The sequence below is a fragment of the Eublepharis macularius genome, chromosome 2 (assembly GCF_028583425.1).
Source record: "Eublepharis macularius isolate TG4126 chromosome 2, MPM_Emac_v1.0, whole genome shotgun sequence".
Lineage (NCBI taxonomy): Eukaryota > Metazoa > Chordata > Lepidosauria > Squamata > Eublepharidae > Eublepharis > Eublepharis macularius.
The window spans coordinates 21,089,776-21,108,100 of NC_072791.1; the positions used below are offsets into that span (position 1 = coordinate 21,089,776).

Here is an 18,325-nt window from a genome sequence, read left to right on the forward strand (position 1 = left end):
AACATACTTTGGATTCTAGCATTCATCAAAAACCCTTCGACCCTCCTTTATTATATAGTCTTTTCTTGCCCTGTCAGAGAGTTGAGATTTGGGGCTTGAGTCCACCCCCCAAGTATCTGACAGCGAAATGGGGGGGGGCATTAAAATGGGCAAGAACAAACAAGAGAATCCCCCCCCCCCCATGAGTGGCGCTCCAATGGAATGAATGGAATATAAATACTAGCCAATGGGACGCCGGCTTCGGCTGTATATAAAAGTGATGAGGCGGCGGGGGGAGAGATTCCACTCCGGGCAGGTCTTTCTGGGAGCGCGGTGGGGTTGGCAGAGGCTGAGGGAGGAGGAAATAAGGGCTAGTCTTGCGGTTTCTCTAACGCTCCCGGTAAGTGCTTGGGGCTGGTCCCAGCCGCTCTCTGGAGCTGGGGGTGAGGAGCTAATCGGGCGTTTAGGAGAAAGACCAATTTGATTTTTTTCTCTTTCCTTTAACAAATTCTGCCAGGGGAGGGAAGAGAACTTCCTCCTGCATTTTCAAAGTACCGTTTTGGGGGCGGTGGGAAGGAGATCCTTTTGCAGGGCTAAGCGGGCATCGTAGCAGAGCAGCGCCTAATATGGACGCTTGGGACCAAGGAGCCTGTATTCTCTCCCCCCTTTTCCCCTTCCAAAATATTTGCTGTATTTATACCGGCTGCATGCGCTGGACTGTCTAAATCCAGATTAGCAGGTATTTAGCAGGGTATTTGCAGCGTTTCCCCGGCCAAGCCTTTAAACTAGCGGAGGAATTCGTTATATAATGGGGCTGTTTCGTTTGGGGGGGGGGGGAATTGCCTCGCCGGGTTGGGAAGATGCAGCAGTGACGGGCGGAGGGGGTCGTTTGAGGAGGCCGGGGCGATGGTTCGATCCGCTGGGACCAGCGGGTCTCCTCGGAGTTGCGGAAAGAAGAGGCTGCAGGAATCGACCGACCGAAGCCAGCCCCTCCAGCCACCCACTCCTTGCGAGGGATCTGGTGCGATCTGGCGCTGGTCTCCTTGCGTGCAAGGAAGGCAAGGCGTGTGGCATCGTCGGCTTTGCAGTCGGGGAGCGAAGAAGGGAGGCGGTGGAGGTGCCCCGGCTGGCCGTGCAGGGCGCAAAGCTCTGCGCTCGCAGCCAGCGCCCTGCTCGGCCCCGGCTGGTTCTCCCCTCCCCTCCGGCGTCTGGATCGGCGATGCGGCCGGTCACCTGCTCCGATGCGGGCCGCCCCAGCCTTCGCTTTCCTTCCCAGCAAGCCGCATCCTTTCGCGCCTCGCCCAGAGGGAGACGCGGCGTCTCTCTCGGCCCTGCGAGCCCAAGGGGCGGCGTCTGGGGCCGGCCTTCCTGCCTCGGCTCTCCCGGGAACTCTGCGGGCCGGCCGGAGCTGCCGCGGGGACCCGATGCGCCCGTAGAGAGCCCGGCCTCCCCGCGCGAAAAATGTCCGCTCGCCTTGCCTTGAAGGTGACCCCTCGAGACCAGGGAAAGGGGAAGGCAGGCGCGCCGGAGGGAAGCGCTGCGAAACCGCCAGAGGAAGCGGCCGGGCTGGCTGTCTGCTCCTGGCGCTGCCACTGCTAGGTCGCCTTGACCTTGGGCAAGTCTCTTAACTGGCTCCTTTGGCTTCCTGCTGGGCTTCCTGGCTCGGGGTTCGACCTGGGTCAGCAGGAGGCCAGAAGAGCCTTGTGTGCAGAGTACCTGGCCGCCCTCTCCTCCTGCCAGCACCCGGTGTTGACACGGGTAGGGCGGGCAGCTGGCAAGGTGACCTTGCTTCCTCGGCCAGCTTCTTTCTGGAGGCAGCCGGCCAAGCTGATGCCCTGGAGGAGGCAAGGTGACAGGTTTCCCCTTTCTTCTTCTTCTTCTTCTCCCCCAGCGCCTTGCAGTCAGGTGTCTGCCATGCCATTCTCAAACAGCCACAACCTTATGAAGATGAAAAATTCCGCAGAGGACGAATATCCGGACCTGAGCGCCCACAACAACCACATGGCTAAAGTCCTGACCTTGGAACTCTACTCCAAGTTGCGGGGCAAGCAGACTTCTAGTGGATGTAACGTGGATGACGTTATTCAGACTGGGGTTGACAACCCAGGTAAAGGATTATGGGGATCTTCCTTCTCTGAGCCCGGATCTGTTCTCCCTCCATTTTAACGAGGAAGTGCTGCTTTGAAAATGACATCGGAAAGATCTCCTCGAGGCCTCCAAAAACGATCACTAAAATTCCTAGCTGTTTAAATCTTTGGTGCAAAGATCTTGCCCTGCCGGAATGTGGCTACTGCTGTTTCCAAAAATGAATGGGGTGCACCGTCTGGGCATTGCCAAATGCCGCCCAAATTCTGTAAGGACCCTGCTAAATCTTGGTAACGGGTAACAAAAAAACTTTTTGGCTGTACAAAATAAAGACTGAACTTGGGGGATACAGGGAGGCTGTTTTTCATTGCCATATCAACTGCAGGTTGGCTTATTTTCTAGTGGCACTTCTTTGGTAAACTAAGCAAGGTGGGGGAGAGCAAATGCAGGCGTGATGTTTTGCTGTGTGTCTTAACTCTGCAGTGTTTCTGTTTTTTGTTACTCTAGCAATATCAAAATGGCCCCATTTAATAACCAGAAACTGTCTCCTGACGAGGAATATCCGGACCTGAGCGCTCACAACAATCACAAGGCTAAGGTCTTGTCCCCGGAGTTGTACCAGAAACTGAGAGACAGACAGACAGACCCCCAGTGGCTTCACCGTGGATGATATCATTCAAACTGGGGTTGATAATCCCGGTAAAAAAATGCCTGCAAGCCCCTTTGACCCAGTTGATATTCCTGGTGGCTTTTTTGGTTTAGGTTGACCTTGGATGTGTGACGGTCTTGCTGGTGGCTAGAGAAGAAATGGCCAGAAGAAGAACACAGATGGGATAGCCTGGCTATTAGTGGAGTTCTAGACAGGAGCATTTCCCCCTATCATTCTTTTCCTACACATACTCTGATCCCTTTTCACATTACAAGAGAGGATGAGGGTCCGCAAAGACGCTGAATTTGGTGCCATCTAAAACTGGCTGTTAACTGCCATGAGAACTTACTCTGATCTCCATTCTCAGAGAAGGTGCACCTCTGAATACCACGTGCTCAAGGAGAGCAATAGGGGAGGGCTGTTTTGTTGATGCCTTGACCACGGGTGAACTAAAACGGACCACCTCTGCCTTTGCCTATATCCTGGCAGGGTCCTGCATAGGAATCTGTGAGCTGATGTTGGGGGGGTGGGGGTGTCGAAGCCTGTTCCTGTGTCTTGGTGGGGGAGACTTTATGCCTGTAGTCAAATTGCTTCCCTGGTTCTGCACAGCGTTCTAGGGGCACGGCTTTCAAAATTAGCTGCCTTGTGTGTTGCCTCCCTGGTTGCAAAACAATTCTATGTAACTCAAATCATGCATATTCCTAACAGAAGTGAGTCCCTGGAGAACCTTGCGTCACTAGAGCAGAGGGCAAGGAATACTCCATCCAGTGCTGTGGGAGGACAGAAAATGTACATAGCGTAGAATTCTAAGAAGCTTGGCTAGTTTGTTTTTTTAAGTAGTGAAGTTTCTGGTCCCTAGGGCCACGTCTGTTGAAATCCCAGAAGGCTTTGGTGCCCTGGGTAATTCCCTCCTCCTCGCCTTTGCAATTTTTACTGCTTTGCAGAAATGGAATTGTGCCAAAACAAGTTGCTTGACTTGTATGATGTGTACTAGTTGTGGAACCTGAATTGTCTGGGGCAGAATTGTAATCTTGGCAAACTGTAGACATCCCTGGATATGAGCAAGTGACAAAAGGCTTGAGGGTGGGGTGGGAGCAAATATTAAGGGAAGCCTTTATGGGACTTTGGAAGCAGAATAACGTCTTTTGGCTTGCTCTTAAGCTCTTGCTTGGGCAAACTGTCCAAATGGCATACGAAGCCCTTCTGTGTGATTATACTTGTTGCTAAAAAAGCAAAAAGATTCTTGGTAATAACAGTAAGAATGGGTAGACATCTTCGAAATAACATATTCTGAACATTTACCCAGTACAGCTATCTAGACCCTTCTGCTAAAGTAGTAACTTCAACTGTTTTAATGTCATGTGATTTCTAATGGTAAAATCTTACTGGGCTTTTACCGAACCCAACGACGGGGAATTAGCACTTCAGAACGCTTTTAATGTAAAAACTATAGCCTACCTGTCCCCTGGAGCTATTATCTTTTTGGAATGGGGCATCCTCCATCTTTACTCTCCCCGCTTGTTTCTGAGCATCCACCCAAATCCTTCTCTCTCCCGGCTTGTTCCTTTCTAAAGGCCATCCCTACATTATGACTGTTGGGTGTGTGGCTGGCGACGAAGAGTGCTACGACGTGTTTAAGGAACTCTTTGACCCCATTATCGAGGACCGGCATGGGGGCTACAAGCCTTCAGACCAGCATAAGACGGACTTGAATTCTGATAACCTGAAGGTAGAGAAGCCTCTTTTTAAAAGCTGTGAATGTTTATTAAAAAAAAATAGCATGCAACTAACTAATCTTGGCTCTTGGCGATGCTGCACGTACCTGCAGTCTCTACTAACACAGCCAATATTGGGCAGATTCCTTGGTAACGGCTTATAAGACTGGCCTTGGTATTGCTCGGTGTGGCTCGGATCTGCCGGGCGCCTTTTGTAGAGGGAAGGATTTCTGCTGGCACAGAGCAGCTGTTCCCTGTAGCAGTGTTTGGGGCACATCTGGGCAGCAATGGGAGAGGGGAGGGGAGAAAGCCATGCTCTGTGGATGGAAAACTTTCCATCTGCAGAAAGGCTCCAGTGCACCACCAATCTAAAACTGGAGTGGCTGAATGCTTAGAGAAGAAATCCGTGACCTGGGTCAACAGACATGGGATTTGGCTGGGCTTTGCATTATCAACACTGTAGATCTGCTCCTTAGTGTATATGCTTGGTCAGGAGCCATCGGCCAGAGTTGCAGTCTTCCAGAATAGTTCCTCTTAAATGGGCAAGAGACTGATGGAAATTAAGCCCCCTTGCCCACAAGGCCAAATTCAAAGGTATTATACGGTCAAAGACCAGCATAGAGGGAGTACCACAAAATTACAAAGTTAAAATTATTAGTAAAAATAGCACAAAATTAAAATAGTTAATTAAAACAGTAATACAAAAGGGAGGTATTTACATAAACCCCGATAATAAAAGCATCTGATGGATATTATAGGCTGTTGCACAACATTTTGCAACTGAGCCTGTAGTTGTCGGATTTCCATCTTCCAGAAGTAGCCCACAAGGTCTATTACATAATGGTCCACTGCGAGATGAACAGTCTTCTCCCCCTGCCTCGATGTGCGTTCGGCTTGACAGAAAGAACATTCCTGGAAGGACAGGCTGATCAGTGCGGTCATCGTTTGCATAGAAATGGCAGTCCTAGAAGGAACAGGGGAGCAGCAATCTGTCCCTTCTCCTACCTTGTGGGAGGAAATATTAATTCACACACACTAACTGTCATCGGGGGCAGGAAGGAAGAAGGGGACCCTCCTGTACTGCCTGAGTTGCCTGTTAGGGAGCTGTCTTGGGGTGGTGGCATTGACGGCACATCGCAGGAGAAAGATGCTACTTTCCCTCCACTTGTTTGTATTATCATGAGGAGGTATATGAAGCACTGGGTGCAAGGGAGAGAGCTAGATGCGCGTTTTGCTGTATAACTGATCCCCAGGGTTACTGGTTGGTCTGAGCTGGCAGGCCGACCGTGTCCTCTGAGAGCAGCGGGCCACGTCCTGAGCCCCTCCCCTCAGGGCCTCTCCATTTGACCTTCTTAACCTTTTCCAGCTTCCAAGATGAGCAGGCTTCCCTGCCGTGGGAATATAAAAGAGAGCTTGGCAAAATTTGTTCAAGAGTGTGGCCTTCGACAAGACTTTGCAAACCAGTGCTTTCTGGAAGCTGGCCTTGTTTAAAAGTCCTAGAGGGGAACGACCCTCTCTCCTCTCTCCTCACGCCCCCGCTCTGGCTGCTGGCAACTCCATGGACTAAATTTTCTTCCCTCGTAAGCGGCTCTAGCCGAAGGAGGCGGCTGAGAACTTGTGAGGTGTTGGCTGAGGGTTCCGTGCCACCTGATCTACCAATGAATGGCTTTAGCTGCAAAGCTGAACCCGGTGACTTCTGGAATTGCCAAATCCTCCTTGGTTTAATTTACCACATGCAAAGCCTCCGGCTCAAGACATAACGTGACTGTGCATCTTGTGCCGTGGGGATGGGGCAGCTTCAAGTTTTTCCCCCTCTTCTCTCTTGTAGGGAGGCGATGACCTGGACCCCAACTATGTTCTAAGTTCACGAGTCCGAACCGGTAGGAGCATCCGTGGCTTCTGTCTGCCGCCTCATTGCAGTAGAGGGGAGAGGCGTGCGATTGAGAAGCTTTCTGTAGAAGGTAAAGGATGCTGCTGTTGCTTGTTGAATTCGGCAAATGCACAATAAGGCCATCACGTTGGGATCGCTAGATGCTGACGGTTCACATGGGAAAGGAATGTGAAATGGGCCATGTGCGTTTGTGTGTGTGTGCTGGCTCTAGAGGTGTTCAGGAAGTACTGTATTTGTCAGGCTTTTTAACTGGGGTGTCAAGGAGCAGATGACTTGTAGGATTAGGAGATTACTTAGGGGGCTTATTGTACATTTCAGATCATCTGGGGTTGGAAACTGCCTTGAGCCATGGGGGGAGTTGGGTTATAAATATTTCTTCTTGTGCAAGATACTTGGGGGGCTGGCTGTTGTACTCCTAGCTGGACCAAAATCTGATACGCAGAATGTGATAGACGACATTTCTCTTTCAAGAGAGCCACCATGGACTGATCCAAGCTGTGTTAAGGTCAGGAAACTGGGCCTTGGGGACTTTTTAATGATAGACGCAGGGCTTTTTTTCATGGGGAACGTGGGGGAACAGAGTTCCGGAACCTCTTGAAAATGGTCACATGGCTGGTGGCCCCGCCCCCTGATCTCCAGACAGAGGGGAGTTGAGATTGCCCTCCGCGCAGGCAATCTAAGCTCCCCTCTGTCTGGAGATCAGGGGGCGGGGCCACCAGCCATGTGACCATTTTCTCCAAGGGCAACCCACTGAGTTCCACCGCCTCTTTTCCCAGAAAAAAAGCCCTGGATAGACGCATCATTCTTGGCTTGTCAGGGGAACGTGGTGTCAGTTGTATGTTGAGCTGGCAACTTGTGACTTCCATTTGGGGATGGTCACATGACTGCCAAAAGACGTGGTCCGTCAACTATCCATCCAATATACTTTATTCTAATAATGTTTTGCAGCTTCACTTTTTATTGTAATTATTGCATGCATTTTACTGCCTAGTAATTTAATACAAAGAAAAGTGAAGGTTGTTTACAGCCATTCATAAAAAGCAAAAGGATATGTTTTATTATTCTAAAAAAATTAATGATTCTTAAAACCTCAAGTGAATGCCCTGCAGAGCTTTCTTGAGCAGCATACTAAAGAGTCCAGTAGCACCTTTTAAGACTAACCAACTTATTTGTAGCATAAGCTTTTGAGAACCACAGCTCTCTTTGTCAGATGCAGAGAGCTGTGGTTCTCGAAAGCTTATGCTACAAATAAGTTGGTTAGTCTTAAAGGTGCTACTAGACTCTTTACTATTTGGCAACATACAGACTAACACGGCTAACTCCTCTGTTTCTTGAGCTGTGTTTGTGCCATACTCTTGGCATACGAGCCAGTGGACTAAACTAGGGCTTGGCTTTGCAGCCTTCTGTATATATTACTTTTTCTCTTCTCCTCATGCCCACCCAAAAAAATATCTCTGCCCTTTTCCAGCTCTGGCTAGCCTGGAAGGAGACCTCAACGGGAAATATTATGCTCTGAAGAACATGACAGACGCTGAGCAGCAACAGCTCATTGATGACCACTTCCTGTTTGACAAGCCCGTTTCCCCTTTGCTCTTGGCCTCTGGGATGGCACGGGACTGGCCCGATGGGCGGGGCATCTGGTGAGTGACGTTCCCCAGGAATGGCTCATTGCAGGAAGTAAAGATGGCTGCAGCAATATATAGTCTTGATAGGGTTCTGCATTTCAAATGCCGTCGACTGTAAAACGGCTATACTCAGTTTGTAACTTGACTTACTAACATCAAGTCTTGCACGTGTCAAAATCTTCTAGATGTATTTCAATGCAGCCGGTCTGGTGTGTTAATTTCCCCCCCCCTCCAAGGCTCATGGAGGGAGAACATTCCTACTAAAGAGAGATGGGCTTGTGTCTCTGGACTTCTCTTGATGTGAGGTTTAATGGAGTGGTTGCTGTGCAAATGTTTATCTTGCAATAGACCTTCCAGGGACTTCTTATATTGTTCCTGGCTATTAGTATGCTGGGAAAAATGACTATGGATCTTTGCCCGTTCTTCTGCAGAAGAAATGCATTCCAAAAAAACTGCAGCAGCCTCTTGTCTTGGTGAACAGGGTCAGTGGCTGCAGTAGCTCGTTAGACTTTTTAAGACGATATTTCAGCAGAAGAGAGAATGCCCTTTAGCTGTATGTTCACCACCCATTTGATACTCCAGTTTCATGGTGAGTGGCTATTGCGAAATCATCCCAGAGAATCTTTTCTGCAAGATCTGACCGCCTGGAGTTGGTAGGGCTTTCTATGGCCTCAGGCTTGTCCGAAAAGAAAGAATGGGTACGATGAAACCGTTGCGATGCAGTGTAGTTGTAAGCTGGCAACCAGGATGGTTGAATATTCTGGGTTCACAGGAGTTGGCTTCTGTGCCAAAGGAGGGCAGCCCTGTTGTGTGAATAGATCACCGTATCCTGTCCTTCCTGCACGGCATTTGGGACTGCATTCGAGATTCTTCTGTATCTGCTACTTATAACAATCCTGTGAGGGAAGTAAGACTGAGAGAGTGACCTGCTTAAGGTCATCCACTAATTTCCATGGAGATAGTTTCAGGTGGGCAGCTGTGTTGGCCCCAAGACTCGCTCTTTAATTGCCATGGGTAGCTGGAGATTTGAACCTGGGATCCCTTATGCAGTATGCAAACTAAACAGGAGGACATGAGCTTCGAATAATTCTGTTGCACCGAGGGTCTGGGCGAACCAGGTTCAAATCCCCACTCTACTATGGAAGCTTACTGGGTAACTTGGAGCCAGTCTCAGACTCTCGGCCTAACCTACCTCACAGGGTTTTTGTGGGGATAAAATGGAGAAGGGGAGAACGTCATAATCCACTTTAGGTCCCCATTGGGGAGAGAAGTGGAGTATAAACGTAGTAAATAAAACCAGTAGCTGAGATAACAGCATTGGCATTCTCCCCCAGTGAAAATACAAGGTGTACTTTGTTTCTGCTTAACAGGCTGTCTAGGCAGGTTCCCAACTGCTCCTGCCTGTTCTGAACAATATCTTGCTAAGTGTGCAGCTAGTTACGTGGAGGCCCAAACACAGGGGAATTTGGACCAATAAACATGCACGGAACCCTGACCTGGATAGCCCAAGTGAGCCTGATCTCATCAGATCTCAGAAGCTAAGCAGGGTCAGCTATGGTTAGTAATTGGATGGGAGACCTTCAACGAAGACCCAGGTTGCAGAGGCAAGCAAGGGCAAACCACCTCTGTTTTAGACTGACTCCTGTCTCAAGCATTTGATTCCCTATTCATGTACAGGGTTTTTAAAAAAAAAAGTTTTGGAAAAGCCAAAGCCCCAGTCTAAAGCTCACCCTGTACCTGTGCAACAGTCAGTCCTGTAAGAGATCCCTAGCTGGCAACCTTTTTTATTTTCTTGGTGTAATTTTCCACTGCACTCCTTGGTGAAGTTAATCGCTAGCACACAGTGAACGTACTGGCAGTGCTGTCCATGGTAGCTGAAAATACAGATCTGGAGGCCGGCTGCAGTAGCATCCCACTAAACTATTTGGGTGTTCCAAGATTTACCTTTTGTGTGGGCAAGCGGTGACACGTCTGCTTGGGGAACCTGCAAGCTGGTTAAGCAAAGGCACAAAGGGGTGATCCAAGGAGCCGGACGTGGACTGAGAACTTTCTGAACCTGGGTTTTCTCAGTGTTGCACAAATACGTGCGCCTTCCTCGTTTACTGCTTCTCTGCTTGTGCTGAGTTGCACTAGAAGCACTGTGTTGAGTGCCCTACAAAAACCAGGGCTGTCCCAGGTTTTGAAGACTCTGGGCAGCTGATCGAATCCCTCCACCCCACCCAGCATAGTGCTGCTGGCACAGGCTCACTCCATTGGCCTGGCATGCAAACTCTCCTCTACGGTGGCCCTGCTGGTACAAAGGGAGCTAAAGTCACAGCTTGTTTCTCTTCAGGAAGAGGAAGTCGCCTCATTTGGGGGCAATTGCTCACTTCCTGGTGGGAGCAGATAGGCCATGCTCTTTGGATTGATGGCGGGGAGCTCTGCCAAGTGGTGGGATTTGGCAGATATCCCACCCTACCCGTGGCTGATGCCAGTCTTGTGTCCCATATCCACAACTTCAGTGCCGCTAAAACAAGGCAGGGTGGTATTGTCGAAGGCTTTCATGGCCGGAGAACGATGGTTGTTGTGGATTTTCCAGGCTGTATAGCTGTGGTCTCGGCATTGTAGGAACTACAGTGCGAAGACCATGGCTATACAGCCCGGAAAATCCACAACAACCAAGGCAGGGTGGAATTGTCTTTTAAATCACAAAGTTGGCATTTAAAAGTAAGATATTTATGCTTCACTCCCAACTCCCATAGGAATTCAAAGTGACTTACATAATTCTCCCCTTTGTGTTATCCTTGCAACAACCCTGTGAGGTAGGTTAGGCTGTGAGAGTAACCTGCCCAAGTTCATCCTGTGATTTTCCATGGTACACCAGGGATTTGAATTTGGGTCTCCCAGACCCTAGTCTCTCCCTCTCACCATCATGGCAAAGGACTAAATGGGCCAAGCAACCAGTAAGAAATTGTTCTCAGTGCTTAGTTCTCGTGGCCCCTTCTTACATGTCCAGGGTAAGGCCGATTGCTACCTTGGGATCAGGTAGCAATTTCCCCCAGACCAGTTTGGCTAGGGATCCTGATGGTATTTTCATCTTCTAGGCATGGAGTAAGGGTCACTATGTATAAGGTATCTGAATTTTCTGCATTGTGCAGGGGGTTGGACTAGATGACTCTAGAGGACCCTTCCAGTTCTATGATTATGGCTGATCAATGAAACGCGAACCAGCACACGGCTTGGTATACTTCTACTGGGGCTACCCCAAAGTAATCGAGAATTTCAGCAGTCTACGTAGAAGGCATTTCAAAAGATGAAGATGATTTGGTAGGGATTAAAATGCTGAATAAAGTCCTCGGGGAAGGCTCTACAGCTGTCTTGGTTTGTCTCTCTTCAAGGCACAACGACAACAAGACCTTCCTTGTGTGGATCAATGAGGAAGACCATCTTAGAGTTATTTCCATGCAGAAAGGGGGAAACATGAAGGAAGTCTTCACCCGCTTCTGTACTGGGCTAACGCAGGTAAACAGAGTGGGGGCAGAGGAAGCATTCCGAGGCGGACTTGTGCATTGCAGAGCAGCCTGCAGCAACCCAAAGTGCTGACTTTGGCACTGAAATAACCGGGAATTCAGAGCTGCTGCTGCTGTGTTTCGGATGGCGCTTTTGGTGCACTATGCTTGTAGGAGGGCAGGGAATTTCCCCCATCAATGGAACCTGGCTGTTTAAGACTGGAATCTCTGTCCTGACTGTATTGGGAGAAGCAGAGGTGTAAGAACACTGACTTTGTGTCTCTCCTCCTGTATAAAACAAGCTTGTCTTGAGAATTCCCTGTTGGAACGTTAAGCTTAAATAGCCTGTTTAGCATATCTGCAGGTTTAAGATACATCTGTCTAGCACTGCTTGCTAGAGCAGCATTATATGTCTATTACCCATTCAGTACAGGGAACCAGTTATCCTAAGGCAGACCCATATGAAGGACTGTTTATTTATACCCCATCTCCTCCAAAGGAGACCCTTACATCATTCTCCTTTCCTCCTTGCAACAAACCCTGCGAGGTAGGTTAGGCTAAGAGTGTACGACTGGCCCAGCAAGCTTCCGTGATACAGAGGGAATTCAAACCTGGGTCCTCCCAGATCCTAGTCCAATGCTCTAGCCACTAGGCCACACTGGCATGGTTGGATGCATGCCATAGGATCATCAACAGGGCACTGGTCTGTGGCCTGCAAGGCCAGGTGATCTCCACCCCACCCCATATTTCTGTTAGAAAGGAATAAGAAGTTTTAACAAGGTTTCAGTGTCTCTTGTTTTCCAGTTTAGCAACCCTAGTTTTTGGGCTGTTCGGACACTGGCTAAACTAGCTGGCTTTAACTCTGACAGCTTTTTCTTCTAGCTGACTTCTACCTTATCTGCTGAATTTTTTTTACAATGGTGTTCCTAACTTGAAGCATCAAACTGCAGTGGGGGAAATAAGGAGATTTCTAAAGCTGCTTCAGAGACTTTTGCGCCATGTATCTTGAGCCCACCTTGTAGCGACTTCCCCCCCCCCAAAGAGAGCACTAACTTTGCCCACCCCGTTATGATCTCTAGGGATGGGGTGGAGCTTAAATCGTCTGTAGAGAAAACTGAAAAAGGAGGCTCTCTAAGCTGGCCTTCAGGGAAAGGAACCGATCTTTCATGCTAGTATTTCTTTGTGCCTAGATTGAAAATCTCTTCAAGTCCAAAGGCTATGAATTCATGTGGAACCCTCACCTTGGCTTCATCTTAACTTGCCCTTCCAACCTTGGTACGGGTCTCCGTGCTGGCGTTCATATTAAGATACCCCACCTTGGCAAGCATGAGAAGTTTGGTGAAATCCTCAAACGGTTGAGGCTGCAGAAACGCGGCACAGGTGAGCTACAGAATCCCACTTGTTTTGTGTTGCCTTTTCAGGATGAAAAGAACAGGGGCGCTTTGCGTGAGGGTAGCATGCCTGCAGTTTCTGTTGTTGTGGTAAAGAAGGTTGAAACAGGCCGCAGTGTCTGTTGTTTCTCTAAGGGTGATTTGTTTACTTGGGTCAGCTTGGTGGCTACTGTCTTGTATTTGGAGACTTGGGTTAAGGTGCCACCTGACCATGGATCTGGCGACACAGTATCTCTTGGATGTAGTTTTGCTATCTCTAAAATGGCAAAATGCACCTTCTCACTTTCAAGTTGGAGGCCCCATCCGCATCTAGAGTTACTTGCTGCAGAGAGCATTTGAGGAAAAGAATAAGTTCTTCAGGCATTTGGAAAATGCAGTGGAGTTGCTTCCCTTCTAGAAATGGAGCCCAGCTGGGCCAATCTGTTAAGCGGAGAGAAGGACCACATGAAATCCTAATTTTTAATAACGGAGCTAAATATGGAACATAAGAGCTGTTTGCAAAAATTTCATATAAACACGGGTGAATTCCTACAGACCAGTGTAGTAAATTACCATGGCGATAAGTTTATTTTGGGCCTCTGTTGATTCAGTGCTGAAGATGCTTGGAGGCATAGACGGACTGGTTTTCTGGGTAGCTTCCCAAGCTTGGAGTGGTGTTCTTGTTTTCTTTTTGTAACAGGAGGCCTGTGTCCCTTCTCCGTACTGTAGAAGCAACTCTTCCAGGCCGCAAGAGTGATGCTTGCTCCCACCCCATTCATAATTCTGAATGAATTGCTGATCTGGTTGTGCCTCCTTACTGGAGGGGCCAGAGAACAGACACTCAGGTAGAGACACTACAGGTAGCATCCGGAGACTAGGTTCTGCTCGGATGTGATTGACTCCGAACACAGAGCTGGAGCAAAACTGCCTGCTCCCAGCAGAGACTGATAAGAAGGCAGCTAGACCAGAGCAGCAAGGGAGGCTGGAGGCAATTGCCTGTTAAATAATTCCCAAAGCATCCCTCTTCCATCTTGCTCTCATTTCTTGTAATTAGGTAGCATGTTCATTGGCTGCTTTGCGCCCCAATGGGGGACAAAGCATCTTGCACAAAATCAAGATATAATTTAAATACATGAAAAAAGAGAGTGAATTATCTTGTGCTTGATCCAGAGTCCAAGAGGACACAGGCTAAGATCTAAGGGCCACGATCCCTTTGGCTCACAAGGTCTCACACCTCCTGGCTATACTCAAGATACGAACTGGAGACATGAAGCACAAAAACAAAAGCACAGCTAAGATGTTGCCATGATGTGTGGCAGGTGCGCACAGTTCAGGGAATACAGAGTTGTTAAAGCTGACAGATTTAAATGATGATCACCTTTTTGGTTTTTGCAAACTAGTTGCGCTCAGCATTAAACTAATGGGCTCCGTATTGCTGAGAGAGAGTGCCCCCACAAAAGCTTTAATGAGACAAAACCAGGTTAAATCCCAGTGGGCTTCTAACAGTCTCTTCATAGATAATTAAATATAACAAGACAAGCCTTTAATTCTCCAACTTGTTGGTGCGGCCATCAGTCTCACTGCCTGTGACTTTGACAGGTGCTAGCCAAAATAATAAGAATTTTGTGCTGCGTCTCTACAGAATTTGTATGGGTCTTTCGCGTTCCCTCTTCAGTACTCTATTACACCATGTCTAAATCTCTCTCCTTTTGTGGAGGAGCTCATGTTGGCAGTCAGCCCAGCAGCCTTCAGGAGCTGGGCCTGAAATGAATGAGCCTGGCTACTTTTTGCGGGAGGTGCTGGTTCAGAATGACAATAGACGTGAACTGGAACCTCCAGTTTAACCCCTGGCTTGGCTATGAATTTGAAGGATGGGCTCCCCCACCAGTGAAACTTATTCAAAGTTCTTCCATATATTCCTCAGACAAAAATGGGGAAATTGTTGGCTATACTTCTGCAGACTGGGTGTGTGTTTTTTGCACTGTGCTACTTAACTATTTGCATCTGATTTACTTGGGAAAGCATAGAAAGATATATTAATTTGTGTCATTTATAGTCCATCTTTCTCACTGAGACTCAAGGCAGATCACACAGTGTGAGGTTAGTACAATCAGTGGCAAGGACCTTTCCATACAGTGGCAAGGACATTTCCATAAACAGTGTCAGAGGGTAAATGAATACAAGTTTACACAGACATACCATTAGCAAGGATCCAGTATGGGGTTGGAGAATTGCTGGAACAGAACATAATCAGTTCTAGGACTGACATTAAACAACATGAAGCACATGTAGTATATAAGAGTACATATTTAAAGCAACAGATAATATGTAAGGCAACATAATGGTGAAATCTATGGTTCCTAACTCATTAGCGAAACATCTGGAACCCCTTTCCTACAATACCACCCTCTTAGCTGAGAAAAAGGCCTTTTTGAATAATTCAGTTTTGCATTGTTTGCGGAAAGCCAGGAGGATGGGGGGCTCTCCTGACCTCTTCAGGTAGGCCATTCCATAGGGTAGGGGCCACCACAGAGAGAGCCTGTGTACGGGCTTCTGTTGATTTCACCCATGTACAGGCTGGCACCTGCAAGAGACTCTGTTCAGATGAGCAAAGCTGCTGTGGAGGGACATAGGGAGGGAGGCGGTCCCGTAGGTATGCTGGACCAAGGCCCATGAAAAGCTTTGTATGTAACAACCAATACCTTGAACTGAGCACGGTAACTGATGGGTAGCCAATGGAGTGACTGTAGGCTGGGAGTGATGTTCAAGCTCCTGCTTGCTCCTGATAATAGGCGAGCTGCAGCATTTTGCACCAATTAGAGCCTCCTAGTGAACTTAGATGGGAGATTCTCTGTACTTATTCATCCTGGCACTCTGAGCAATTGGCAGATCTATCCTGTTCCATCAGTAGCTACTAGCCATGGTGACTAAAGGGAACATCGATACCTAGAGGCAGCAATCTTCTGGGAGGCAATACTAGGAGGAGGCCCTTATGGCTTTGAGAGCAATCGCTTGGTTGCTGCATGAGACAGGATGCGGCTCCCTTAACCAAGGAAATTGACTTCAGTGCATTGAAACTGATAACTGAAGAGTTACATTGCAAGTTGAAAGAGGCTGGTGAAGAAGCAAGGAACAGTGAAACGGGGTACAACCAATGCCGGCACACCCGTTGCCAACCCCCCGCTGGGAGCTTCCTTCGGGAGGGGCTCGGTTTTCAAGAATACCATGGACTGCTCTTAATTCATCTGAGCGGCCACGACGGTTCTTTGCCTGTGACAAGAAAGGAAATTATATAATAGAATAATTTTGGTGGACTAATAATCAGGATGATATATGAAATGGACACTGTTTAGAAAGTTTGAAAGGTGTTCTAATGAAATGTGAATGCTGATTAATAGACACTGAGTTGTTGTATGGTCTCCTTGGATTGCGTGTCCACCTTTTTCTTTGTACTAAATATATCACCGGTCTGCTCCAACAGGGCTCTACATTCCTAAAAACTTCTACCTTGCTTTTTTGGTTCAAGATGACTGGCAGGATTACTCTTTCCCAGTTCCTCGAAGGATATTGATCATAGCTTTTATGGTTCCTATAGTTTTAATTGAACTCATGGAACACTTAAGTTAATCATAAACAGTTATGAAGTTCAATTGGCCTTTGCTGAAAAAAAGGAGCACATTCTCTTATTTCAACTTAACCCACAGCTAATTTCTGGGTATGAATGAAGTTCTGGGAATAAAACTTAGGTCTGTGAAATGTCTTCAGTCGACCATTTCCCCTCTTTCCCATCTCCATGTTGTGTTAGAAAAGGAATTTTTTTGTAAGCAACATGATAGACATCTACAAAACCTCCCTAGGAGATTCTGCTAATCTTGCTGGAACTCTTTTGACTCTGGTAGTACAATCCTATACAGAGTTACTCCAGTCTAAGCCTATTGATCTCTGCACACCGTGAATGTTAGTTCTATAACTTAACAATTATTGCAAGAGTCTCTTAAATAGTACTGTAGGGACAGCTGTCTGTGTTAATGATTCTGCCGGTCAACTTAATCTGTATCCTGGCTTGTATTTTTTGTTTTAGGTGGTGTAGATACAGCTGCTGTGGGGGGCGTTTTTGATGTCTCGAATGCTGACCGCCTTGGATTCTCTGAGGTGGAGTTAGTACAGATGGTGGTTGACGGGGTGAAGCTGCTGATCGACATGGAGAAATGCCTTGAAAAAGGCCAGTCCATTGACGACCTCATCCCAGCTCAGAAATGAAAAGCACTTTAACCCTGCTCCCGTCCATGCTTCTTCCTAACTTATTGGATGAAATAATCAAAAGAAGAAACACTCCAGTTTAAAAACAAAAACACAAAAACCTGTTGGAGTCAAAAGAAGAAAATTTCCACTTAGTAACACTTGTAGAAAAGTCTTCCATCCATATGTGTTAGAGTTTATTTTTTTGATGGCTGAGATGTCACTGACAAACTGAAATAAACCATTGTTTGGCCTGATGAAGTTGCAGTGGATTCTTAAGTGGTGTTTTCTTGCAAAAAGTGTGGGGAAAGGGATCCTGGATCTTTAGGAAGGACAGAGCTAATGCTGTAAGCCAAAACAGAAGAGACATGGGTAGATCTTCCTGTTGTCTTTGAAAGTCCACCTACAGCCCTAAAACCTTTATTTGGATTAGGGACATGTTGGGAAGGGGTCAAAACCAGGCCCTGTTTAGCTGCTTGCCTTCTAAAAGAACTAGCCAAGAGAGGTGATTCTCTGATGTCTAGTATGACCCTTTAACATAAATCTCCAGCTCTTTCATCCTAGGACTGGGAATCGCCAGCATGGTGTCTATTGGCTCTTGCTGATGTGTGTCTTGAAGCCCACAAATGGTTTCTGGTCTCCTATAATTTTTTTTACAACCTTCTACTACCTAAAAACATCAATGTGCAAAACCCTGGACTGTTTGGAACAGCAGCTGGCAACTAGTCTAGGTGAAGAAGGAAGGCTTTCATTTGATATCTGAACTAGGTAGACCTGGTGAACAGCTGTTAGGAGAAAGTTTCAGACATAAGAATCCCCTGCAGAAAGGACCATGCCTTTAGTTGACCATCCAGTCCTTGAAAGCAAGGGTCAGGCGGAGCAAAACCTCCTGCAGATTTGCCTTCAAGGAAGGCCAACCACATATGGGAGGAATCCAAGTTTCAGGCACTTTATAAATACATTCTCCTATAAAACAATGGCTGTTTAGGTTCTTCTGACCATATAAATGGCTGTGTCCTCTTACCATACCCCAATTGTCCAAAGTATTTTTGACTTGGTATATCAAAAGTATGAAGCAATACATTCTGGAATGGCACAGAAGAAGCAGATATCTGGCATATGTGACTATACCCGTTCCAACACCAGAAAAAACTCTTGTTTCCCAGGCCATTTGAAAGAAAGTCAAGGTGCAACTCCTTTGGCCCTAATAAAAGCCAAGTAATACCTAGTTTCTTTTTGTTCCATTCTTTTCCCAAAGAACTCAGGGCACTATATTCCTTACTT

The 18,325-nt window shown here is 47.4% G+C and overlaps 1 protein-coding gene across 2 annotated transcripts; it reads left to right on the forward strand.

The window, feature by feature from the left end:
- Positions 1–284: 284 nt before the first annotated feature.
- CKB (creatine kinase B) lies at positions 285–17,302 on the forward strand. 2 transcript variants are annotated; one of them, XM_054972349.1, is made up of 8 exons: positions 285–379; positions 1,871–2,086; positions 4,288–4,442; positions 6,257–6,389; positions 7,788–7,959; positions 11,322–11,445; positions 12,623–12,812; positions 16,884–17,302. In XM_054972349.1, the coding sequence occupies exons 2-8, from the start codon at positions 1,894–1,896 to the stop codon at positions 17,060–17,062; spliced, it is 1,146 nt and encodes a 381-aa protein (XP_054828324.1). In that variant the 5' UTR covers positions 285–379; positions 1,871–1,893; the 3' UTR covers positions 17,063–17,302. The 2 variants fall into 2 exon arrangements, with proteins under 2 accessions (XP_054828324.1, XP_054828322.1); XM_054972347.1 differs by lacking the exon at positions 285–379 and adding an exon at positions 1,446–1,464.
- Positions 17,303–18,325: the final 1,023 nt, after the last annotated feature.